Source organism: Sminthopsis crassicaudata, chromosome 4 (genome assembly GCF_048593235.1).
Source record: "Sminthopsis crassicaudata isolate SCR6 chromosome 4, ASM4859323v1, whole genome shotgun sequence".
NCBI classification, from domain to species: domain Eukaryota; kingdom Metazoa; phylum Chordata; class Mammalia; order Dasyuromorphia; family Dasyuridae; genus Sminthopsis; species Sminthopsis crassicaudata.
The window spans coordinates 283,116,903-283,142,870 of NC_133620.1; the positions used below are offsets into that span (position 1 = coordinate 283,116,903).

At 38.4% G+C, this 25,968-nt stretch overlaps 2 protein-coding genes across 2 annotated transcripts in view; one reads left to right on the forward strand and one right to left on the reverse strand.

Moving 5' to 3' along the window:
• The first annotated feature begins 2,097 nt into the window (after window positions 1-2,097).
• On the forward strand, window positions 2,098-25,146 carry GLO1 (glyoxalase I). Its single transcript, XM_074311025.1, has 6 exons — window positions 2,098-2,303; window positions 7,159-7,241; window positions 17,016-17,156; window positions 18,371-18,438; window positions 20,588-20,677; window positions 23,030-25,146. Exons 1-6 carry the CDS (start codon window positions 2,220-2,222, stop codon window positions 23,116-23,118), a joined length of 555 nt encoding a protein of 184 aa, XP_074167126.1. The 5' UTR covers window positions 2,098-2,219; the 3' UTR covers window positions 23,119-25,146.
• The window catches only part of LOC141566914 (endogenous retrovirus group K member 5 Gag polyprotein-like), a 30,980-nt gene continuing 13,091 nt past the window's right edge, over window positions 8,080-25,968 (reverse strand). The window contains exons 2-3 of the mRNA XM_074312059.1: window positions 14,315-16,359; window positions 8,080-8,099 (exon numbers count right to left, since the gene is read on the reverse strand). Coding sequence (XP_074168160.1) covers window positions 8,080-8,099; window positions 14,315-15,923 — 1,629 coding nt within the window. The 5' untranslated portion in view covers window positions 15,924-16,359. The remainder of the gene's footprint in view (window positions 8,100-14,314; window positions 16,360-25,968) is intronic.

Sequence of the window (25,968 nt, forward strand, 5' to 3'; positions counted from 1 at the left end):
GCAGATCAGTGGAGCAGCTTCCAATCCCAGCTCAGAAGGCAAATTCTGGGAAACAGGCTGTTTCCTGAAAAGAGCAGGCAAAGTTGTCCCCTTCACAGACAAGGGGCTTAGCTTCTCTGCTCAAAGCCAAAGCTTAGAGCCATACAGGAAGCTTGGGACAGGCCCCTTTTATCCCAAGAGCAGAGATCAACCACAAAAATAAAAGGAAAAAAAATTACAAAAGAAAAAGAAAGAAAATGAGCAAGAACAGAAAAGAACCTTGACCATAGAAAGCTACTATGGTGACAGGGATGACCACAACAACAATTCAGACAAGGACAAAATGTCCACAGAAGAAATTTCAAAGAGTGATATGAATTGGTTTCAAGCTCAAAAAGGCTTCTTGGAAATGTTCATAAAAGACTCTAAAAGACAAATAAGAGAAGTAAAAGAAAAAATGAGAAAAGAAATGAAAAGTATGCAAGAGATTCAACAATAACTTAGAAAAGGAAGGGGAAAAAATTGAAAAAAACAACTCCTTAAAAAATACAATTGGTCAAATGCAACAACAACAACAAAATCTACCGAAGAAAGCAACACCTTCGAATCAAATCTGTGTTTCTTTTATCTCCCTTCGTAGAATTAACCATATGGAAAAAAAGAGATACAAAAACTAACTGAAGAAAATCACACATTAAAAAAATAGAACAGGGCAAACAGAAGCTATGAGAAAGAAAGAATTAGTCAAATAAGTTTTAAAAAATGAAAAAATGGAAGAAAATGTGAAATACCTCATTGGAAAAACAGCCAATCTGGAAAGTAGATCCAAAAGAGACAATTTAAAAATTATTGGCCTACCTGAATGCCATGACCAAAAAAAAAAAAAAAAAAAAGCCTAGCTATTATTCTTCAAGAGATCATTAAGGAAAACTGTCCCAATTTTCTAAAAATAGAAGGGGGAAAACAGAAGCAAATATAATAAGGGATTCACTGACAGGTCATGAAGTGGTTTTTGTTTGTTTGTTTTTTTTTAAACTTGTTTTTAACATTTTCTTTATTTTAATTTTCAATTTATCTCCTTCTTTCCAGCCCCTACCCTATCCATCAAGAGGGTAAGCCATAGAAGTTCCGTTATGCATACAAAGTCATGCAAAACCTAATTCTATATTACCAATGTTGCAAAAAAAAAAAAAAAAAAAAAAAAAAAAAAAGACATGAAAAAAATTTTAAATGAAAAATAATGTACTTTAAATTCATCAGTTTTCTATCCAGAGGTGGATTGGATTTTTCATCATGAATCTTTTGAAATTCTCTTGGATCAATGTATAATAGCCAAGTCTTTCACAGTTGATTGTGCTTACAATATTGCTGTCAACGATTTCATGTCATCCCAGATTTTTCTGAAAGCATTCCCCTCCTTATTTCTTAGAGCATAATAGTATTTCATCACAATTATATGCAATTTCTTCTGCCATTCCCCAATGAAGGGGCATCTCCTCAATTTCCACAAAAATGGCAGCTTTAAGTATAATAGGGTGTTTCTAACCCCCAAATCTCATTCCCCAGCAGTATACTTTTTCAAGAATCCTTATGATTCACAAAGAATAACTGCCTCTCTACCACCATAAAATTCATAAGGATAACCAGTTTATCAATCAGTTTCAATCTCGGATCATGCCGTTTCACCACATAGGATACCCTTGTGTGACTTTGGCCCACCTCTCTGAACCTGTTTTCTCAGAAGTAAAAATGAAGATTGCACTAGATGGCCCTAAAAATCTGTGCTTCTTTGATCTCCCTTCAAATGTAAATCCTACAAATCATTCCCCCACCCCCACCCCCCAGCTCGGGGATGGGCCACAAAGAGCCACTTAAGACCCTTACAAGGATAAAACGTGACCCCAATCCCAGTCAAATTCGATTTATCTGCATCCGGCCTCCGCTAGAATAAGAGACCAGGTGAAATTGAACTCGGTGCCATGCACACTGGGAGTTGTAGTCTCCTCGGGACTCACAGTGCAAGGCCTCTGAGGCTGGGACTCATTTGGGACCCAATCCTGTGAGAGCGAGATCGCTCTCTGAGCCCTGATTGGGTGATAGGCTCCAGAGCCCCGCCCTCGAAGCACGCCGAGCTGTCCTGCAGAGCTGCGGGCGAAGTTTGGACTAGGCGGAGGTTCAGAGTTCATTCTTCTGCCTTTTTCGCTTTTCAGTCCAGGCCCCCCGGGAACCCTCGTGTCACTATGGCCGAGTCTCAGCAGGCATTAGAAGGTCTTACGGATGAGGCCGCCCTGAGTTTCTGTTCCGAGCCAGACCCTAGCACCAAGGTGGGTGGATGAGGGGGAGCTCTGGGCCGCTGCCGCGCTAGTCTCGCGCGCCCCTGCTCTGTTGGGGCCTGGGACGGGGGTGGGCTTGGGGTGGGTCAGAGCGCCCCCGTGGCCCCGGAGCAGGCCCTATCGGGGACTCGCTTGCTTTTCTTTTCCCCACTAGTTTCTTAAATAGTGTCTCCGTTCCACTTTTACTGTTGTGGGGATTAACACTTAATCGTGCTTCAGGCCGCAGCGGAGTTAAGATTTGCTGGTATTCCCATTCATTTTACTTTTCCTTTTTCTCGAGAAGTCGCAAGTCTCCCTTGCCCTTCTCCCTCTCTTTCCCCTTCCCGGGAAGCTGGGGGTAGGAAAAACAATGACTCAAGTCGGGAGACATGAGTTCAAATCCTGCTTCTTAGGCTTTCTCTCTCTGACGTTAAGCAAGTCCTTCTGCCTCAGTTACTTTGTTGATAAAAAGGGAAAGGGTTGAATGTGTTTATTTCAAGGACTTGCGGTTCTTTCCAAAATCTACATACGAATTGAAGATTCTCTTTTACCCTTTGTGGCTAAATCCCAACAGGTGGGTTCAGAGGCCCTTGGGCCGCTCCAAGATGACTCATCTGCAGTAACTCCCTTACCTCTAACCCAGTCATGCTAATAGTCATGCTTCTGTGATTAACTCTTCCTAAGGTTTATCTGGGTTTATTACAGCAGCTCTACTCTTTCTTAATATCTATCAGTTACCTTAACTTAAACACTTGCAGAGCAATTGAGAGCAATTAATGGATAAAGAGACACAGAAAGTGAGGTAACTTACTCTTCCAGCTTAAAGAAAAACATTTCCAGGTCTCCACCTCTGCAGCTGGACTAGGCGGTATTCTCGATTTGTATTAAGTAACTGCAATATTTAAGAAGCTTTCCAGGCTATAAGCATCTAGGAAACCCTACGTTCTAAGAGACTTTAGCTTAACATCCTTTTTAATTGCTATAGTTAATCATGTAGACCTGCTGCCCTATCAGTTTTAAGAGTTTTTTACTGGACTGCCTTCTAGAATTGGCAAACACTTTCGGGGTTCCTTGATAGAGTTAATTTAAATTGGGTTAAGTGAGTAATACTAGAGCCATTGTTCGACTTCAGAGTGAGATACTAGGCTGTTTGGTTTTCTCTAAGCCATTGACATTATGCATCATTTCACTAATGTTTCTTTATATTCTCTAGCTTACTGATATGTACTTGATTAATGTTAATAAGGAATACCTTTATTTCTCAAGAGCCCTCATGAGTGCCATGTTATCTATCCCAGGGTTAAATCAAAATTAAACTCAGAAAGATGAATATTCTTGCTTCCAGGTCTGACAGTCCTGCTATTTTTTCGTCACTTAGCGGCCAAGACTTTTCTCTAGAAGGATAAATGAGATTGCCTAAAATGCAGTGTCCATGACAGAACTGGTCTTACCAGAATTATGAAGATAATTAAGAGCTAAAAATTTTACTAAATTCTTTTAGGATGAGTTATCTAGCATTGCTGAATGAGAGTGCATCAGTGTTTAATGAAAAGAATATTGAACTTAATATCAATGGCCATGGTTTGAATCCTGGTTCTGCCATTTTGAATAAATCAATGAATGAAAAGAGCATTTCTATGACCAGCAGGATGATTTGAGAAAGGCCTGGAGAGACTTACATGAACTGATGCTGAATGAAATGAGCAGAACTAGAAGATCGTTGTATACTTCAACAACAATACTGTATGAGGATGTATTCTGATGGACGTGGCCATTTTCAACAATGAGATGAAATAAATCAGCTCCAATAGAACAGTAATGAGTTGAACCAGCTACACCAGCGAAAGAACTTAGGGAAATGAGTGTGAACCACAACATACAATCTCCAATCCTTCTATTTTTGTCTATCTGCATTTTTTATTTCCTTCACAGGTTAATTGCACACTATTTCAAAGTCCAGTTCTTTCTGTGTAGCAAAATAACTATATGGACATGTATACATATAGTGTATTTAACATATTTAACATATAGTGATCTACCTGCCATCTGGGGGAGGGAGGGAGGGGAAGGAGGGGAAAAATTGAAACAAAAGGTTTTGCAGTTGTCAATGCCGAAAAATTACCCATGCATGTATCTTGTAAATAAAAAGCTATAATAAAAAAAAAAAAGAGAGAGAGAAAGAAAAAAGCATTTCTAAAAAGCACTTAGAAAGTGCAAAACTAAGCCCTGTGGATACAAATAGAAAATTAAGACAGTCCTTGCTTTCCTGTAGCCTCTGTCTTGCCCTCAGGATGCCTGGCTTCTCTGGCTAAATCAGCTTGCTTGCCTTTATGGGTGGCAATACTTGGGGCTGAGCTGGCCTTTTCTCCACGTGTTGTTGACTTTCCCTGAGTGATGACAGCTGGGCTGGAAGTAGGGCTGGAGTGGGGTGGTCTCAGGGTGTCCACTCACTTCCAGGGTTCTTGGGCAGATTTACCTCTTGGTGGCAGTGAAGTAATAGTTTTTGTTAGTGGTGATGAGCAAAGTGGGCCCTTTTTCCACAACTGGATTATTAATATTGTCCTTCATTTTTTCACTATGTCCATTCACTTTTATACATTACTCGGATGTGTTGTCTTTGACAGAGTGTGGTCATTAATGAGATCTCATATAGACCTTGATTAAAAAAATAAATGTTTTGGGTCTACACCTCTGATTTTATCTATATGGGGAATATCTTGAAAAGAAACTTCCTCTGCTCCTGCTGATCAAGAATTGTTTCATAGTTTCCAGTCTTTGGGAGTTAACTGAGGATCCCTGAGAAGTTAAATGAATTGGCCAGAATCAGACTGCCAGTCTGTTTCTGGAGCTAGACTTGAACCCACTTCTTCCTGACTTAGAGATCAGCTGCACCCACTGTGCTGCCTCATAACTCCAGATTGCTTTTCTAAAAAAGAGAGAGAGAAATCATATCCATTCTTAATTTCTGCAGAGTAGATGAACCAATGTTGTACTTAATGTTTCAGAGTTTACAAAGTTCCTACCCCATGGAAGTCCTGTGAAAAAAGGAGTTGTGTGCATTGTCATTTCTATTTCACTGATAAGAAAACTGAGGATCTAAGAGGATTAATAACTTTCCCATGATAACACAGCTTGTAAATGAGATATAAATGAAATTCAGACCTAAGCTCACTTACTAAATGTCCAGTACTCTTTCTGGCATTCTGTGGCCATGCACACTGACTGTAATAAATCAGGGCATAGAAATTTTCTGGCACTTTTATCGAAGGCCACAAGTAGAGCATCTGTGGTAAAGTCTTTTCTCCCCCAAAATATTTAAATTTGAGAGCATACTTTTCTGAATGAAACAAGAGTAATAATGTAATTTGATTTTTTTGGAATGCCCTAAGAATTCCCTAAGGCTTGGGAATATAAATGTATCATCAGAGATTAGGAGGAAGGTTTTCAAAAAAGAGACAGCTTTTAGTGGAAAAAAAGAGAGGGCCAGATTCAGAAAGCAGGAGAAATTGGAGATAATAATTTCATGATAATTTGATGTAAGTTGATGGAGTTGTCAGAAGCGTTTATTATGCTCAATTTGATAAATTAGAGAAGTCTGTAATATATTTTACAAAGATTTCCATCAAAAGTGGTTAAAATAAAAGAATTTTAATTCCTAAAGGGATAAGCTTCAGTTATCTGAAAAAATCCTTGGGCAGCAATCCATTATGTAAGAAATTCAATTTTAGGGAAAATTATCTATTTTCATAAAGTCATATGGTAATATAACTTAAAGTGTTGAGATTAGAATGAGACACTTGAATTTGTTAACTAGGCCAGTGTTCCATAGTTTCTTAGGCCATAAGACACCTGTAGATTTATCAGAATAGACCCATCCCCAGTCTAGTAAGTCTTATTTCAATCATCTGCCTAACCATATGTCCTCAATCCCCATCACTTTACATATACTATGAACTTAAAATTATTCTTCCCTTTATTTTAGCATCATTAAGATGCCAAGAAAAGATAGAAAAGATCCTCAAGACTCAGTTTTCCATGTTGTTCATATTTTGTTTGTAACATTTTGATTTACCCATTTCTAATATCTGTATCAGACTACAGTTTTAGAAATTCATTTAATTATATGACTAGGCAGTTTTAAAAAAGCAATATCAAAATGATAGAGTGGTTCCACAAATGCATGTCACTGATAGACTTATTTTGCTTAGATCTTTGAAATATGAAGTCCTCCCCTCCTCCTCTGCATCTAGCTGAATGAATGGTCAACTACATTCTGTTTTTCTGTTCCTTGTGTGTTAACCTTGTAAGTTAACCTGGTAAGAACTAACTTAGCCCATGACACCTCGCTGAGATATTTGTATAAATATGAGACTCTTCTTTTAACTTGCTGCTGGTCTCTTAAAGACTAATCCCCACTCGCTATTAATAATAAAATCTGCCTTGAATGAGAACTGACTTGCTATCTGAAATTCTTTTCTGAGACTTCAACTGATGTTGACCTTATTAAAAATAATATCAGATTGTAGAGTGTTTCTTCAAGTGCATGTTATATTGTATATTATATAAGTTGCTTTTATTGCTATTGTTCAGGTTGTTGCTAGGTCAGCCCTAGACCTAGGATTTTATCAGTATATAGAGTTCCTAGTGAGAGATTTCTTTATACCAATGTATATCTGCACTCAGGAAATGAGTAGTCTTGGAGATTCCTAAGGAACTTAGAGATTAAGTCATTTGCCCAGGTCACATCTCCAGTTTGAGTGTCCAGAATTGAACTCAGTCCTTCCTGATTCTGAGGCCAGCACTCTTATCTCTCATGCAGTTATCTATGTATTAAAATATTTTATCATTTATTTTTATTTTCCCTTAGGATTTCCTGTTGCAACAAACAATGTTTAGAATAAAGGATCCAAAAAGGTCACTGGATTTCTACACAAGAGTTCTTGGAATGACGTAAGTAAAATCTATGCTTTTTATGTGAAAATATACTTAAATATATTTTCAAATTGGCTTTGTAATAAGCAAGTGGCAGGAGGAAGAATATTTGGGAATCCATGTTAAAAATCTAGTAGAAATCTACTTTAGGACTAGTGGCTTAGGATATCTACTTTAGGTAATGGCTTACAATTCAAAGATAGACTTTGAATGACAAATGTTCTTTTACCTTTACATTAGTCCTAATGTGAGAATATGTACACAACTTTCCCTGACTTCTCTTTTTTCCACTATGCAACCAGCAAAATTGAAAAAGAAGTAATTCATCTATTCAAACCCTATTGTTATAACAGAGCCACTTCCAGGATTATGATTTTTCATGTTTGCCTTTTTATTTTTCTCTTGACTATGTTTACACTTCAAAGTTTCTATGCAGTTCTTCTTGTCTTTTCATTTGGAATGCTTGGAAATCCTCTATTTCATAGAATTAAGAGGTTGTAGAAGGTAAGATTTTAGCTCAGACTTATAAAGGTAGGAGACAATTCTATGCATGAAGGACAGTCCCTGAAAAATGCCTAGAATTGTTTAAAGAACAATAAGGAAGTTGGTGTTTCTGGATTGAAAAGGGTCTATGTAGGGGGCAGAAGTGTGCAAAGAATAGAGATAGGCTTTGAACAGAAAACAGGATTTTATATTTGATCATGATAATGATAGTCATTGGAATTTATTGAGTTTGGGGAAGCCATGCAAAATATAATTGCACTTCACTTTAGAAAATCATTTTGCCAACAGAGCCAACAGAGTGTGAAAAGATTTACAGGAGGCAGACCCACCAGCAGGCTATTGCAATTAGGGCCTATACCAGTGTGGTGGCAGCTTCAGGGGACAGAAGGAGATGTGTTTAAGAGATGATAAGATAAACTCTATAGGCCTTGAGTGAATATGGTTGATAGAGTGACAAGTCAAGAATGAAACTTGGGTTTTGAACCTGGCAGATGTGTGTCCATTTTTTCCTCTGTAGGATTGTACTCAGTTTTGTAAGTTATTTTTGGTTGTAAACCTATATCCTTTGCCTTCTAGAATATCATATTCTAAGTGTTAAGCACTCTGCTCTTTATAGTGGTGGCTGCTAACTGATGTGTAATTGTAACAAGTTTCTTAGTACTTGAATTCTTTCCACTACTTGCAGTATTTTTTTTTTAATTTGTAAGCTCTTAAATTTGAAAATAGTGTTCCTAGGAGTTTTCATTTGGGAGTTTCTTTTAGCAAGTGACCAGTGGATCCTTTCTGTTTCCACTTTGCCCTCTAATTCTAAGAACTCTGTGCAAGTTTCTTTTAAGTTCTTGAAATAGAATGTCTAGATCCTTTTGGTTTTTGCTGTGACTTTCAGGAAATGGGATGATTCTTACATTTTTTTACTCTTCAATCTATTTTCCAAGTCGTTTCTTCCCTTATAAGATAGTTTAAATTTTCATACTTTTTTTTCCAGTTTTTTATTTTGATTTTTATATTTCTTGTTGATTCCTGGAGCCATTGACTTCTTTTTGGAAAAATTCTAATTTTCATTTATTTTAAAACTATTTTTTTAAACTCTTACTTCTTCTCTTCTGGGAGTTTGAGTTGAATTTGTATTCAAGTAATGTTTTTCTTTGAGACGTTACTTAGAGATATTTTGGAATCATTCTTTTCTAGATTTGTGACTTGAGTTTCCCTGTTATCATAATAGCTTTTTATAGTGAGATTCTTTTACTTTGTTTACACATTTTTCTAGCCTACTTCCTGATTTCAGACTTGATAAGGGCCAGGACCTTGCACTTCCGGAGGGAAGGTCTGGGCTGATCCTACTGCTGCTTTCTTGGGTTATTGAGTGAGGTGTTATTACAGGATCTCTGGGACTAGTCAGGATGGCAGTCTGCATGATCCCACAATGATCTGATATAGATCAAGTTTGATTGTTTTTCCCCATTCTAATCCTTGCAAATTCCTGATCTGAGTTTGGGTCTGGGCCAAAGGGCTCTGAACTCACCTGGACTTAACCATTGTTAGCCAGCTGGAGAGCTTTTTCTGGTTCAGAATAACAGAATTGTAGGCTTTGTTTTATCTGGAATTCCTGCTTTAGTTATTCTAGTGCATACTACAGACATGCTGAAAGCTGGAAATGAGATTGTGTTCTACTCCAGGGTCTGGGCCACATAAGTGTTGCTTGCTTCTGGAGCTGCTTCTCTCTCAGTATACCACCCACTACTGACTGCTGGAACTCTATCTTTCCAGAAATCAGCAAGAGTCAGGATCACTAAACGTCTTTATTCTAGATCTTTACCTTCGCCTCCAACGCCCGGTCACGAGTGCAAGTGAGCGTGAGTTCCACCACCCAAGTTTCTCTTGCTCCTCCCACACACGTCACTTCCCCCTCTTTGTCCCACCAATCAAGTCAGCACAGAACAGCTGGGGAGGGTCAACCTTAAACAAGTTAATAGGGAACCGTCCAATTGGCAATTAGTCTCACGTGCTTCACCATCCAAGTGCATTGCTCAGTTCTAGCCCTTTACATCTCCCGCTTTCTTTTGTTTTAGACCACAGGAGGTCGCGCCATCCCTGACCTTTCAGGGAGATGAGAACCCCAAAAAGGAGGTGATCACGCCCCCCCTGACTTCTCAGGAGGGGAGATGAAAGCACTAAAAAGGAGATAATCACGCCCTCCCTGACATCTCAGGAAGGGAGATGAGAAGCACCAAAGAGAAGTGGGGATTTGCTAGCGGGTTTCTGGATTGAAGGGCCTTATTAGAGACAAGTATGCACAAACCCATCAGCATGGGAGTTATTACACAAGCACATAGCAATAACGCAGAGGCTATTAGTGGTGACTCTCCCCACAATCAGTGCAGACTCGATGTGGTGTAACAAACAGGAATTGTACATGCAAATAGTGACATAACAAACAATATAAATCAACATGGTATTGTAAGAGATTTCCAGAAGTCCTAGAAGGAGGGTATGTAGACACCAGACACACATACCCCTTCTTCAGCAACCAAGAAATAGTCCAAAACCAATCTATTGTCCATTGCTTCACTGTTAGGGAATCCAATGATCCCCACAAGTTTTTGAAATCCCACATCAGTCTTTTTATATGTTAGGGAATCCAATGATCCCCACAAGTTTTTGAAGTCCAGCAACAGTCTTATGATGCCTCAGAGAATCCAATGATTCCTGAGGACTTTTCAGTCCTACAATAGTCTTATGATGCCTCAGAGAATCCAATGATTCCTGAGGACTTTCAGTCCTACAATAGTCTTATGATGTCTCAGAGAATCCAATGATTCCTGAGGATTTCAGTCCTACAATAGTCTTATGATGTCTCAGAGAATCCAATGATTCCTGAGACTTTCAAGTCCTACAATAGTCTTATGATGTCTCAGAGAATCCAATGATTCCTGAGACTTTCAAGTCCTACAATAGTCTTATGATGTCTCAGAGAATCCAATGATTTCTGAGGATTTTCAAGTCCAACAGTTTTTGATGTCCATGGGTCAAACGCCATAACTGCCAGGTTCTTTCAGTGGTGGGCACAGTCAGCAACGGAACCACCCGATGTTTCTTGGGCCTTCTCCTTCGTTTCAAGGGTCTGCTCTGTCTCTCTCCGATGGACAAGGCGAATACGGCTCGTTGGCACCCATCTGATTCCTTCTCCATCTGTAGAGATACAAGCAAACCCTCTCCCCCAAGCAGTTAACCTATCTGGTCCCTTCCATTCACCACTTTCTGGGTCTCTCCACATCACTTGGCGATTATCTAAAGACAGTGGAGCTGCTCGCACTGGACACTGCCCTTCCGGTGAGTTATAAAACCTGTCTGCTGGAGCCAGTGCATCTTTGTCAAAAATTAAAAAATTAATGGTATAGAGAACTAAATTTAGAAGTTCTCTAGGGTTACCCGTGGCTCCCCCTTTCTTTTGTTTTTGGAGGAGTGTCTTAATATCTCTGTTTCTTCTCTCTACTATTGCCTGCCCTTGAGGATTAAAGGGTATGCCCGTGGTGTGTAAAATCTTATACTGTGCACAAAAGTGTGTAAAATGTTTAGATGTATATGCAGGTCCATTGTCTGTTTTTATTGCTTGTGGCACGCCCATAATTGCAAATGCTTGTATAAGGAATTCAGTGACCACTCGGGCTGTCTCTTTTGCTGCTGGTATTGCAAATGTGAATCCTGAAAAGGTGTCTACCACGACATGGATAAAAGATAGACGACCAAAAGATTTATAATGGGTCACATCCATTTGCCAAATTTCATTAGGTCTCAAACCACGAGGGTTCTTCCCTGGAGGGAGTGTAGGAGCATGGAAAGGAAGGCAAGCTGTACAGGCTTTTACTATGCTCCTAGCTTCTTCTCTTGTTATTCCAAACTGCAAACGTAAAGCTCGGGCAGCCTGATGATATTTAGAATGAGACTCTTGTGCTTCTTGAAATAAAGGAGTACTGGCCAGCATGGTTAGAAGGCTATCTGCCTTTGAATTACCATCAAAAATAGGACCTGGAAGTCCACTATGGGAGTGGACATGCAAAATATAAATCTTACCCGGATGCTTTCTCACTTGCTCTTGAAGCTCTTTAAAGAGCTGATATATATTGGAGGCTACAAATTTTATTTGGGCTGTGGCAATTCTTTGTACCACACCTACTGAATAGGCTGAATCAGATATTATATTTATGTCTCCCGGATAATAAGCAAGAGCTAGAATGATTGCATACAATTCATTCTGCTGAGTGGACTGAAAAGGAGTTCTGATAACTCTCTTTATGGTTAAGTCACAAGAATACACAGCACAAATATTATGTTTGGATGCATCTGTAAAGATAGTTGGTCCTTTAAGAGGAACTTTAGAAACCTTTTCTTCAAGAATCCATTGCCAATTATGTAGCAGTCTGGTTATCTTTAATGGAGACCCGTGTGCAAAATTTGGAGCCATGGTTAATAAAATTTGCCACTCTGGGATGGTTTCGCAGCACACATTAACTTGTGCATTAGTATAAAAGGTATATATCTTGTCAGGTCTTGTCCCAGATAATTGTACTGCTCGTTTAATGGCCTTTAATAAAATTCTAGCCACAAGCACTGGGTAAGGAATAAGGCTTTGTTCTGGTTGTGCTGGGAGGTTCACCCACTCTATCACACTGTCTCCTTGATGAAGGACTGCTGTGGGGGCCTCTTGTGTAGCAAAAACTGATATTTCCAAGGGTTTTTGAGTGACTCTTTCAACCACATTGGATAAAGCCAGTTCAACTTGTCTCAAAGCCTCTTGAGCTTCTTTTGTAAGCTGGCGTGGTGAATTTAAAGCACTGTCTCCCCTTAAAATGTCATATAATGGTTGCAATTGACAGGTAGTCAAGCCTAGCACGGGACGCATCCATTGGATATCTCCTATCAATTTCTGGAAGTCATTTAAGGTGTTTAGCTTCTCTGTTCTTAAGGAGAGTTTTTGTACTGTAAGCACCTTAGGATATACTTCATATCCTAAATATTGAAAAGGAGCATGTCTTTGAATCTTTTCTGGAGCTATGTGCAATTTATAATTCCTTAGTGTTTCTATGGTTTTTTGTAGACATGCTTCTAACATTTGTTCCTCAGGTGCACATCCCAATATATCATCCATGTAATGTAATAACATTACTTTTGGAAATGCTTTTCTTACTGGAGTAAGAGCAGCAGCAACATACATTTGACACATAGTAGGGCTGTTTTTCATTCCCTGTGGCAAAACTGTCCATTCATATCTTTTATAAGGCTCAGCTAAGTTAACGCTGGGCACTGAAAAAGCAAATCTTTTCATATCCTCCTTATCTAGAGGGATAGAATAGAAACAATCCTTAATGTCTATAACCCACAGAGGCCATTCTCTAGGCAACTGAGTAGGAGATGGAAGTCCAGGTTGAAGAGTTCCCATAGTTTCCATCTGTTCATTTACCTTTCTTAAATCAGTCAACATCCTCCATTTTCCAGATTTCTTTTTTACAACAAATACTGGGGAATTCCAAGGACTTAGAGAAGGTTGTAAGTGTCCTTGATCAAGTTGTTCCTGTACTATATCTAGTAAGGCCTGAATTTTATTGTTATCTAAGGGCCACTGTTCTATCCACACTGGTGTATCAGTTTTCCATTGGATAGGAACAGGTGAAAGTGTTGGCAGGCCTTCAACAGCAGCCCTGCCTAAAAAACCGAAGTACTCATTTTTAACCCTAATTGTTGTAAAATGTCTCTTCCCCACAGATTGATGGGGATTTTTTCAACTATAAAAGGAGTAAAAATTCCTGTTTCACCTTCAAATACCCATCTTAAAGGGGTAGCACTAACTTCAGCTGCTATTGATCCTCCTACCCCAGACATGTAGGTGTCTGCCTTAGTCTTTGGCCAGTGACTGGGCCAGTTGGCACCTCTAATGACTGTGCGATCTGCACCTGTGTCCACCAGTCCTTCTAATGCTATGCCATTTATATAGATGGTGAGCATAGGTCGGTCAGCTGTCACAGCTGCTGTCCAGTATATTCCTGGGTTTTTCTGCTTGGAGTCCGAACATGGGTGACTGTCACCAGGTTGCTTATTAGGAGTCTGTATCAATAAACCCGATGCTACTACTTCCCCTGGTTGATAAGTCACACACACATTGTCTCCCTGTGTTAGTGACTGGGATATTATCTACACATTCCCCAGTTTCCCACATCAGTGTATGAATGAACACTGTCTTGTAAGTACTCTCAGGAGGTGAAATGGTCAAGCCTACTGTGCCTGGAGGCAAGGGATCCATAGGTTGGAGAGGAACAGATTTCACCTCTCCAGGGGGTATCTCAATTGTCCCAGCTGCATACAACTCTATCCTCCCTAATTGTAGTCCCTTTCTCCCATCATGTTGCTTCCTGGTTGACTGATTGTGTAATCCCTTTCTCCCCTCAGATGGCTTCCTGGCTGATGGGTCATGTCTGGGTATTGGACTTGTAGGCACTCGCTGGGTGTGGCATCGGCTGCCATCATGCCCCAAGTGTTTTTTGCTTGGGGCCCTGGAGCTGGGCCCCTCATCCCGTTTCCCTGAATCAGTCTACACTCTGAGGCCCAATGGAGTCCTCTGTTGCATTTTGGACATGGGGTTTTGGGTCTTGTTCTCCCAGCCTGTCTTCTCACTCTGTCTCTGTGCCAACATTGAGCTTTCAAATGGCCTACTTTACCGCATTGAAAGCATTGACGAGTCTCTCGGGAAACCCCTTGCCAAAAGGGATCCTGTCTCCCCATGTTGGGATCTTGGGAAGTCTGCACCATAGCCTGGCTATAAAAGGTATTTGTGCCCATTGCGGCACAGCGTCTTATGATCTCCTCTAAAGGAGCATCCTTACGTAGTCCTAGTATAATCCTTCTACAAACCTCATTGGCATTGTCTCTAGCAAGTTGCCTCACCAAAGTGTCTGTTACTTCATTTTCACCATTTGCCTGTATGACAGCTGTCTGCAAACGTGCCACAAAATCAGCAAAAGGTTCATTTGGTCCCTGTACAATTTTTGTGTAGGTCTCACCCTTGTAGTTTTTACTGGGGAGAGAAGCCCATGCTTTGATAGCAGCAGCAGAAATTTGCTCAAATGCTGTTATGGAGTAATTAATCTGTACCAAAGCGTCTGCATAAGAACCTATACCCATTAGTAGGTCATAGGTGATGGAAGTATTAGCTGCATTTTGACTATTTTGTTGGGCTTGAATTCTACAGAGCTCAGTAAATTCAGAAAGCCACAACAAATTTTGTCCAGGTTCTAAGCACACTTTTGCAATGACTTTCCAGTCACTAGGGGTTAAGGTTTCATAAGCCAAATTGTGTATTAACATTTTAACATAATCTGATGTAGCCCCAAAGACAGTGCAAGATTTTTTCAGGTTTTTAAGGACATCCATATTAAAAGGAGCATATCTTCTACTCTCTTGACCTGCAGAATTACGCTGTTGAATCACGGGAAAAATTTGAAGTTTGAAATCATTATCTACTTCTTTTCCATTTTCAATTGCTTCAATAAGCCCTCTTTCTAATCTAGTTACAGGAGTGGGCAGTTGTTGGGAGGGGGGGCTCTGTGTGGGAGGAGGGGGGGGCGCTGATGAGGTCACCGCCCCTCCTACTACTCCTCCTCCCTCCGTCCCTGAAGGTGGAGTGGATGTGGGTTGATCAATAATCTGCTCTCTAGGTGGGGTTGAAATTTCTTCGGGACAATCAGAGTCTACACCCTCAGATTCCTCATTCAAATCCCCTTGCCCTCTGGCAATGTCCTGAGTTTGCCTATCTTCTATCTTTTGTTCCTCACGCTTCCTTCTCTGAGCCTTTTTAGAACTCTTCCTTCTTCTAAACTCTTCTTGATAGCTTAAGTCTAATAGAATCAAGTTGTATAGGTAAAATACCTCTGGGAAAATTTGACAATTCCCATTTTTTGAGTAAAATTCTTTCATTTCAAGTCCCACTAGCTTCCATTTATCTATACGTAGTTTTTCTTCATTTAAGAACCAAGGGGACGTGCGAATCAATGAGTGTATGAGATTATTCATTTGTGGGATGGGAACAAGTAAACTTTTCTCATCAATTATCTTAATTATATCCTCTATAGCATTGCTAGATGAGGCAGGGGCTGGGGTTGGAGCAGGGTCAGCTGAGGCCCAGGATTTACCTAACATCTGCCCCATCTCAGTTACTAGAGATTGCTGATTTAGTCCTTAACAAGGTAAGTTCCTTATTTCTATTAGAATACTCACCTAATCTCCTGGTCACAGGAGGACTTCGGTGGAAGTAGGGTGCCAGCCACACGTTGGACGCCAAATGCTGGAACTCTATCTTTCCAGAAATCAGCAAGAGTCAGGATCACTAAACGTCTTTATTCTAGATCTTTACCTTCGCCTCCAACGCCCGGTCACGAGTGCAAGTGAGCGTGAGTTCCACCACCCAAGTTTCTCTTGCTCCTCCCACACAAGTCACTTCCCCCTCTTTGTCCCACCAATCAAGTCAGCACAGAACAGCTGGGGAGGGTCAACCTTAAACAAGTTAATAGGGAACCGTCCAATTGGCAATTAGTCTCACGTGCTTCACCATCCAAGTGCATTGCTCAGTTCTAGCCCTTTACAACTGACAACCACTACTCACCCTGGAGCACCTAGAGTCAGAAAGATCTAAGTTCAAATCCAGCTTCATACACTTAATACTTCTTAACTGTGTGACCGTAGGCATGTCACTTAAACCCAATTGCTTTGCAAATAATAATGATAGTTTGTCAGACTAAAGAGATCATGGACATATTGTACAAATATATTCTTGTTAAGCTGAATGGGTACATGTTAGGAAATCTTGATAAGGCTCATTGGCATTTCTTATTTCATCATAAAGAAAGAGTAGAGACACACACACACACACACATACATACATACATACATACACACACAGCAAAATCCTTAGATGAAGATCCTAACTGTGAACATTCCTAAATAAACATTAATCTTTTTAGTATAATGATGTTAGTGGATTTTCTTTGTTTTTGTTAATAAGAATTAGGGTAATTGCATAATGACAGTTCCTTGGTACTTTTATTATTTTTAGATTTGTTCTTTGAAATGGGATGTTTTTAGTTTAGGTTTCTTTGGGGAATTTTTTAAAAATGGCCTTATCATATATGTATCAACTGGCCTTTATGGTATTTTCACAAATGAACCATTCATCTTTGGGTTTTGTTTTTTTTTAAAGATTTAATCTAATTGCCTTCCTCCTGTTCCCCTTTCTAATTTCAGACTACTCCAAAAGTATGATTTTCCTACTATGAAGTTTTCACTCTACTTTTTGGCTTTTGAGGACAAAAATGACATCCCAAAAGATAAAAATGAAAGAACAGCTTGGACATTTTCCAGGAAAGGTACACTTGAGTTAACACAGTGAGTATGAATTTTAGATTTTATTACAGGGAATTGTCTCGTACTAGTTTTATTTATTAGGATCCTCTTCATAATATGGAGAAAAAATAATACTATCTATTTGGCATTTGACAGAGAAGAATAAATAATTTTTTTATTTGCTCAACATTAATGTCTTTTCAGTTGTAGAGGAACCTAAAAGTGTTCTCAGTCTCATTCTCATGAACAGGGAAGAACTGGTTGTTGGGATTTGGAGAGAAGTGCAACCCCATCAGTTTATGTGATGGAGGGATGGAAAGCTCAGTGTGCTTTGATAGGGAGCCTTGATTTTGAGAGAGATTTCATGAAAGGGGCAGATGTGGACAAAAAGTCACTGCAGGAAGAAGGAGAACTTAAGAGCAGAATTCTGAAGACTTAGAGAATGAGGAAACAAAATAGGGGTAGTCTGAAGAATTTAGCATGGATGCAAAGAGTTAGATCTTCCAGAGGACAAGTGTTCTAGGGGAAGAGCACTAGCTCTGGGACCAGTGGGTTTTACCCTAATTCTGAGGCCTGCTTCTTCAGAGGATCAATACAGAATAACTCAATAGGTAAATAGTATGAAGGCCAAAAGTCAGAGTAAATTAAAGCTGGTGAGAAAAATAAGAAGACACTGAGGGAAAGAGAATTAAAGGAAGGAGAAGAATGCCACAGGGGTGGATGACAAGGAAATAACCAAGAACAGAAGCAAGGCAGACCATCTCCAGAAAAGATTTAGCATCTGTTTGGATGCTCTGCACATGGCAAAATTAGATGAAGTAAATAAGCAGAACAAGGTTAAACTATACATGGCATCATAATGACCTAATTTGGCCCTGGGGAAAAAAGAAGAAAAGAAAGATATTCCCTCCCTTCATTGGTGAGATAGAAGGGAGTCTGTGGCTTTGGAATGTTTCATATACTTTCTGACACTGGTATTATTTGCCTTTGTTGAACTATGTTTTTGTTTGGTTTTATTACAAAGAAAGAATAGCTGGGTCAAGATAGCTGATGTAGTTGGAAGTAAATGTGGTGAAAAACAAAGTATGTAATTTAGATTCTCACTCTATAACTAGAAGCATTTTTCACTTTGCAGTAGCAGGGATAGAGTTTAGTAAATGAGGCAATTGCTTCATATTATAGGATTTCAAAAAGCTTTTCTTTTAAAAAAATTTTTTTTTCACTCTGAAATATTTATATTTTGTTTCCTTCTGCAGCAACTGGGGCACTGAAAATGATGAGAAACAGGCTTACCATAATGGCAATTCAGACCCTCGGGGATTTGGTATGTTTATGTGTTGATATGTAATATTTATGTTTATGTGGTTATTTTGTAGTGTGAATATGTTTTGGATTGGTGTCATTCTCTTCAATTTATACAAAACTACTTAGTGTAAGTAGGGCATTGGTAATGCAATTATTTTGGTTCTCCACATGCATTCTCATCTTTTGGAGTTATTAAATGTTATTGCTTCTCCTAGGCTATAAATTTTACTTCATTGTGACAGATTCACTTTAGATTTTTTAGATTCAGCAGATTTTTAAAAGTTGTAATTGCCAAGATCACATCATACTTATACCAATTAGACACTTCATTCTTGAACTAAATCTTTCCATTAAAATCACAGGATTTAATTATTTTTCTTAAAGCCAACATAATCTTAAACCTCCTAAATATGGTTATTCCTTTTGGTAATAAATCATATACATGGATTGAGTAAAAAGAATACCATGAAGCAATTAATCACCTAGCATTAAGTGCCTGCCATGGACCAGGCCCTGTGCTAGATCGATGTTAGGGACAACTTAATGGTATTGTTGTCCCTAACATTAATTAATTAATTACCATTAAGCTTAAATTTGTAACAGAATTTAACTTTATATATACATTCACACACAGAATAAATAAAAAGTAGTTAACACTTGCTTTCCTGGCTTTCTTCTAGTCTAGTTAAAATCTCATCTTCCATAGGAAGCCCCTCTTCATTCTAGTACCTTCTGTCTTTTACTTATTTATTGTTTTTCCAACATGTGACTTATTGTCTCTCCCTTTTAGATTGTAGGCTCCTTGAGCTCTTTTACTTTCTCTGGTATCCCCAGCTCTTAGCACGGTGCCTGGCATATAATAGACACTCTATAAATGTGATTTAGGGTGATTAGGAAAGACAGACCACATTTAGAATCGAGATGATACTACTTAAGTACACTTAATTTGAATGAAAAGAAGGATTTTGTAAGACAGAGGTGGGGAGAATCCGTTCCAGGCACAGACATTGGCCAGGGCAAAGATTCAGGAAGGAACAGAAAAAGCCAATTTGGTGGATTTATAATATGGGAAGGGAAAAGAAGAGGAGGGAAGAAAGCAGAAGGGGGCCCAATGGCAGTGGGCTTTTAAAAACTATCTTCTTATGGAAACCATACATACTCGGTCATGCATAAATCTAAATAACTATTACTGTCAGCCAATCAAATATCATTTGTTCTTTTAATTCAAACTAAGTTGATGAATCAGGTTTTGAATATTTTATGTTTTAAATCATATGGATTATTATTACACCTCTCTATAGCATTGGGGGGCAGGATGCTCCTCAGGAGAAGAGCATCAAGTTTGAAGTTAAGGACCCAGTTCTAGCCATGAAACTTGGGCAAATCTCAAGAGTTCTACTATTTCTTTTTTAAAATAAGGAGATTGCCTTTTGACAGAAAATATAGAATAATGCGTATATTTTTGAAAATAGCCAGTGTGAGAATTGGATATTGCATATTTGTTGCAAAGGCTTTGTCTATCCTCCACCCCTTCCCACCCCACCCCAAACAAATGGGAATGGAGGTAGGAATTAAGAATATATAAGCAAAAAGAAAAGGTGGGCATTAAGGCATCTTAAAAAAAAAAAATGTAACATAAGAGAATAAAAAGTCAGAAAAAAATCAAATATACATGATAGCTTTGAAAGTTATAGGTTGAATTTAGTGTATTTTAAAAGAAAAGCAAACTCCACATAATAGAAAACCATAATTTTCATAATAATAAAAGCTAGCATTATAAATGATTTTTAAGATTTGCAAAGCATTTTATGTATTTCATCTCATTTACTCCTTATAGCAAATCTGTAAGATAGGTGTTATTATTAACCCCTTTTACAGAGAAAGAAACTGAGACTAGAGTCATATGACCAGTAAATAAATTAAGTTGGGATTTGAATTGATACCTTCTTGATTCCAAACTCAACACTATCACTGTACCACCTAGCTGCTACCCTCAAGTTCTTTAAATGAAAATGTCCGTTTTGTTTGGTTATTTATATATTCATAATAATAATAAAGAAGTTTTGTTTAAAATAAAAGGAAGGCATTGAACCAAATGACTTTTTAGAACTCTTCCACTTCTAAATCTATAGTTCTACTTTGCTGTATTTTTTTTTCTGGTCCCACAGGCCACATAGGAATTGCTGTTCCTGATGTACAGAGTGCTTGTAAAAGATTTGAGGAATTAGGAGTAAAATTTGTGAAGAAACCTGATGAAGGTAAGTCTTAGTCTTCCTCACATTTTCCTTCACTTTAAAGAATATTTATTTAAACACCCAAAGTTTGCCTGTTTCAGGAGTAATTTTGTCTAGTGTCCATGTTCAGAGCTTAATTAGTATATCCCTGGTCTTGGAAAATATGTGCTTTAAAATTTGTATTTTGCTATGATTTTTGCTTTAAATTATTAAATTTGTTTGCAACACCTTGCATATATAGTTCTGGCTTTATGCAAATTCACATACAAATTCAAATTCAAATATACAAATACAAATAAACAACAGACAGCATTACTGTACAGTGCTGTTCTCTCACTCCATTCCCATCCCTCAGCCTGGTGTTCCTTGGCTGTTCCCATACCCTTCTCAGCCCACCCATCCCCCAATCTTTAAAGAAAAAAAGAAACACTTTAAAAACTCTCCAAGTAAAAGCAGAATACCTGACAGAACAGAGACACCAGCACCCACCCCCCACTCGCATAACCATTGGGGCAAGTCTAGAGGCTCATCTTGAGATCTCTGGAGCCAATAGAGAAGACCTTTTCCTTGCTTTTCCCATCTGTGTGGGCCCCCCCTTTTCTTCAGGCGGCCTGTGCTGGGCTGGTGGGTATGCCCCCCAGCTCCTGCATGTCACCTGTCTTCTGTCAGTGTCCCTGGCCAGGCCCCGACATGCTGACCCCTGTTCCTGCATGTAGCTCCTTCTGCTCTTGCCTCTTTCTCCTGGACCCCCCTATGTCCTTGAACCATGTATTGGGCAACTCCTTCCATGGGTGCATGTGTGGCCCCCCTTCCTGTTTCTTTCTCTCCCTTCCCCAGGTCTGTGGGCAAATTTGCATTATATAAAAATCACTTTGTGGAGAGATCTGCAGAACTTACATAAAGGGAGAACTGTTTGTAATAACTACTTAATAAATACTTAAAGACTGAATTGGATTAGAATGGAGAATTAGTATAACAGAGGTATTCTCTACTGGTACAGGTGAAAACCATAAAATATTACTAACAACTAGTCAGCCAGTGAGTCTCTTTGAGAGGTCAAAGAGGTCATAATGAAACGCAAAAATATTTAGCATCACTAGACAGTGTATAGTATAAGATGACAAAGAATTAGTCCCTAGTAAGTTTCTGGAAAAACTCTAGCCCTAAGCCTTAGCAATACTTGTAAAGAGCCTGGGCTTAGAATTGAAGAGTTTTTGCTTTTAGTCCCAACTGAAAACCACATGGGATATGACATGATAGAAAGAGATCATGATTCATTCCCCAAACCTGAGCTTGGATCCCAGCATCACTGCATGGTGCCCTTGGGATCCAGAGCCACTCCCTTGTCCATTGCAATATAGCAGAAAAGGGGGGAGAGAGAGACACTGATCCCCAACAATCTTCTAGCTCTGGAATTCTAGGTTTCCATGGTTTTGCTTCTCCATGTTCTTCTGTTCCTTTCAGTACAGTGCTCTCTAATTGGTCGACTAATAAATTTTTTAAAAATTCCAATACTTAGCATTATAACTAATGGAAAGACTACTGCCTCTGGAATCAGGACTTGCTAATCCATATATTTGTGTCAATGAGGTGGCAAGTCATTTCACTTCCCTAGATAAATATCTTCATCTGTAAAATGAAACGGTTCCATTTGACAACCTGCTCCCTTTGCTGCAGAACACTCTAGGGTTCTCTTTAAGTCAAAGCTTTATTTCACCAAAGCCAGCAAGCTAAATAGCATAGGTAACTAATTGGTAATTTGGATTAGGGTTAAGAAACTTTTATATCAAAATTTTGACTCTAAGCCATTTGGGGAATATTAAGGCTGCTAAAACAAAAATTTTTTTTAGGACATGAGCTCAGCCATAGGATCTGTTGAAAACAGATTCAGTCAAAACAGCAATTTGGTTACCTGAGTTCAAGGAACAGTTTATAGGGCATGAGCTCAACAAATCTAAACATGTTTATATAGTGAACTTGGTTATCTGGATTTCAAGGAACAGCTTTTGGAGCAAGTGTTCCTTCTATGAGCCCAGCAAATCTAAACATACTTATTTTAGTGATTCTAGAAAATGTTTATATTAGTAATTTTCATAAACTACTCTAGTCTGGTTAAGGTCCAGCATGTCCTTAACTTTTAATTTTAGTCACATGATCCTATGATCAGAGCTGCTGCCATTTCATTAACAGTTTATTTTTCATAGAGTTATTTTCCAGCTATGTGCTAAAAACTCAGGCATTCTGAAAAGGAAATCTTTTAGGTAACAATATCATTCTGTCCAAAGAGGGATTGGGAATTATATTTTTGAGATCTTAAATGTTAAATTTTCTCTCTTAATGATTTAGTAGTAAATATTTTGTTTTGTTCCCACCCAGGCAAAATGAAAGGATTGGCATTTATTCAAGATCCTGATGGCTACTGGATTGAAATTCTGAATCCTGATCATATGATAACCCTCACTTAGTTTTGCCAGAACCCTATAGGTCTGAGATTTTTTTCTTTTAGAAGATATTTTGAAAACAAGGAACTATGATTCAAAGATGCTAAACTAAAGAAGAATGCAGTATTTACATAGTCCTCTTTCCACCTCAAATTTATTCTTTAGTTCTTTCCAAAACCCATTTTTGGCTATATTTTTCATTTATTGTTCATGTTTTAGAGCCTTGTGTGTCTTCCCACTAGTTGAAAAACTATAGTTCCAGCTCTGTCCTTGAATGTAGTCATGTTTCTTTGCTTTTTATGTAATAATTAGTACAATTCCTCCTCAGAGGCTGATTTTTAACCAGCCTTTAATGCTTCCTGAACATCACTTCCCTTTGCTTTTAACTTTTGTTTAACTATCATTTTCAAAAAAGCATTTAATGTCCTTTTGATGTGGTCTTTTCTGAGATTTAAATGCCCTAGAAATAACTTTTCCCAATAGAGAGTAAGAGAAAATGAATACCTTGAAAGTTAATGTGAATTTCAAATGGAAAAAGTGGAGAAGTTAGTTTAAGTATTCATTGTGTTCAAGGAGATGCACTGAGGTACAACTTTTAAAAATCCCATCAGGTTGATAAAGATGTTTGTATAAAAGTATTTTAAAAGTCATTATAGAAGCTTTTTGACATAAGTGGAAAGTTTATTCTGTTTAAAGTATTTTCATATAATCAAGACCTCAGTGATTAGTTTTTTTAAGCTTTACATTTGAGATCATGCATCTGAAACTAAAACTTTAAAATACATCCTGATTAAAGTCTTATACACAGAAAAATTTTTTCTTCAGCTCATGGTATCAGAATCCTTATGAAGAGTTTCCTTTACTATCACTAGGCTGACCTTCAAGCAAAAGATTCTCAACTGGGCTCATATTTAAAGTCTTTCCCTCTTAGCCAAATTTTATGTTCTGCTTGTATGACTTCAGGAAGCCAGAGTTGTTTCCATACCAAATTAGGATAAAAGGCTACTTATGATATATTGCTTGTAAATCACATTCAGTGATCACTCAACATAGAATTTAATTAACACAAGAACTGCCAATTAGCAAATGCCTCTGCTAAATGTACTCCCCTATCAAACTGACATCCACTTGTTCTATTTTTAAAATATAGCTGGTCTTTATATTCATTATGGTCCTATAATAGGAAAATCCAATTTCACTTAGTAACAGGCATTTTACAAAATGTAATCGATCCCTATAGGCCATTCCAGTAATGATTATACTCATCCCACATGTCTAATCCATTGTCAAATTTTGACATTCCCATCTTTACACAATTGCTCTTCTCCAGTGGCACACCTACTGTCCTCGCTCAGGCTCTCGTTACCTCTCATCTGGAGTATAACATCTGCTTTCTAGTTGGTCTCCCTGCTTCCGTTCTTTTTCTCATATAATCCATACTCCCTTTAACTGCCAAGGTGATTTTTTTTTTTTTCCTAAAATACTGGTCTGACCTTGTCATCCTCCTTCTACTCAGTGAACTCCAATGGCCCCGTATTGTCTCTAGGATGAATTTGGCTTTTAAAAATCCTTTAAAACTTAGCCACTCTGCTCATGTCAGGTACCCCTTTCTAGCCCTACTGCCAGTTCCTCAAACACAATCCCATTTCCTATCTCTATATTTGCATTAGCTTTCCCCCACACTTAAGATGGTCTACTTCTTTATTCTTCCTCTTAGTTTCCTTGAACTACTTTTAAGACTCAGCTGAAATTTCCCTTAATCTAGAAGGCTTTTTCAGTTTCATCCACATTCTTATACCTTATCTTCTGAGATAACTTTCTATCTGCTCCCTGTCTTGGCTCTACCCAGTTGTTTACATGTTTCTCCCGATAGAATGGAAGCTCTTTGAGGGCTGGGGCTATAATTTTTGTCTTTAGAACATTGGCTGACACATAATAAGCATTAAAAAATGCTTCTTGACTTGGTAGAAGCACTTTGCAATGGCTATTTGGGCTGAATAGAGCTATATGAATAACTACTGTAAATTCAATTAAAGTTTAATTTCAAATAAATTTTCATTGTCTTTACTAGTCCTTTTTTTCTTTTCTTTTTTTTTTTTTTGCCCTGAGTATGTATGGACACTTTCTAAACACAGTTGCCTTTGAGGATTACAATGTTTTATCACACTTTATATAAAAATGGTTTGCGCTGAACCTCTAGAGCCTTCTGGGTAATTGATGAGCTGGAGCTTGCTGCAGTCAACTGGCACACCAACCAGAGACAAGCCTTAATGGCACCCAAACCCAAATCAGGGTCAGAAGCTTGTAAAGTTAAGGACCACCTAAGTAGTTCAGTGGATAGAAAACCCCACATAGAGGCAGGTAGACCTGAGTTCTGGCAATAGACCTAAATCTGTGACCTTAGTCAAGCCACTTAACTTTTTATCTGAATTTCCTCATCTGAAAAATGGGAATGATAATAGCACAGGATTGTTGTGATGATCAAATAAGATAATTATAAAGCACTTAGCACACTGTCTGACACACAATAAGTACCATATGAATATTAGCTACTAGACTAAAAGAGCAGTGATGAATCAACTCCCTAGATCAGGCGCTTGGGACACACTGAAAGGTGCTTCTGAAATTACTGAAAAATACAGTACCTAGAGAAAATAATAGTAAAATCTAGAAAATAAAGAATCAGCATCAAACAAGAACCAAATATAAGTGTACAGAGTTTAACTTGCTACATTGCTTGAAAGCTATGACTACAAAAATAATCCTGGGTTCCCTATTTCAGAAATCATGAATGACTACTATTCAGATATAACCAGATGGCAAAATAAAAATAGAAATCATTACATTCTTTAAAAAACACTGCAAGGGGTCAGC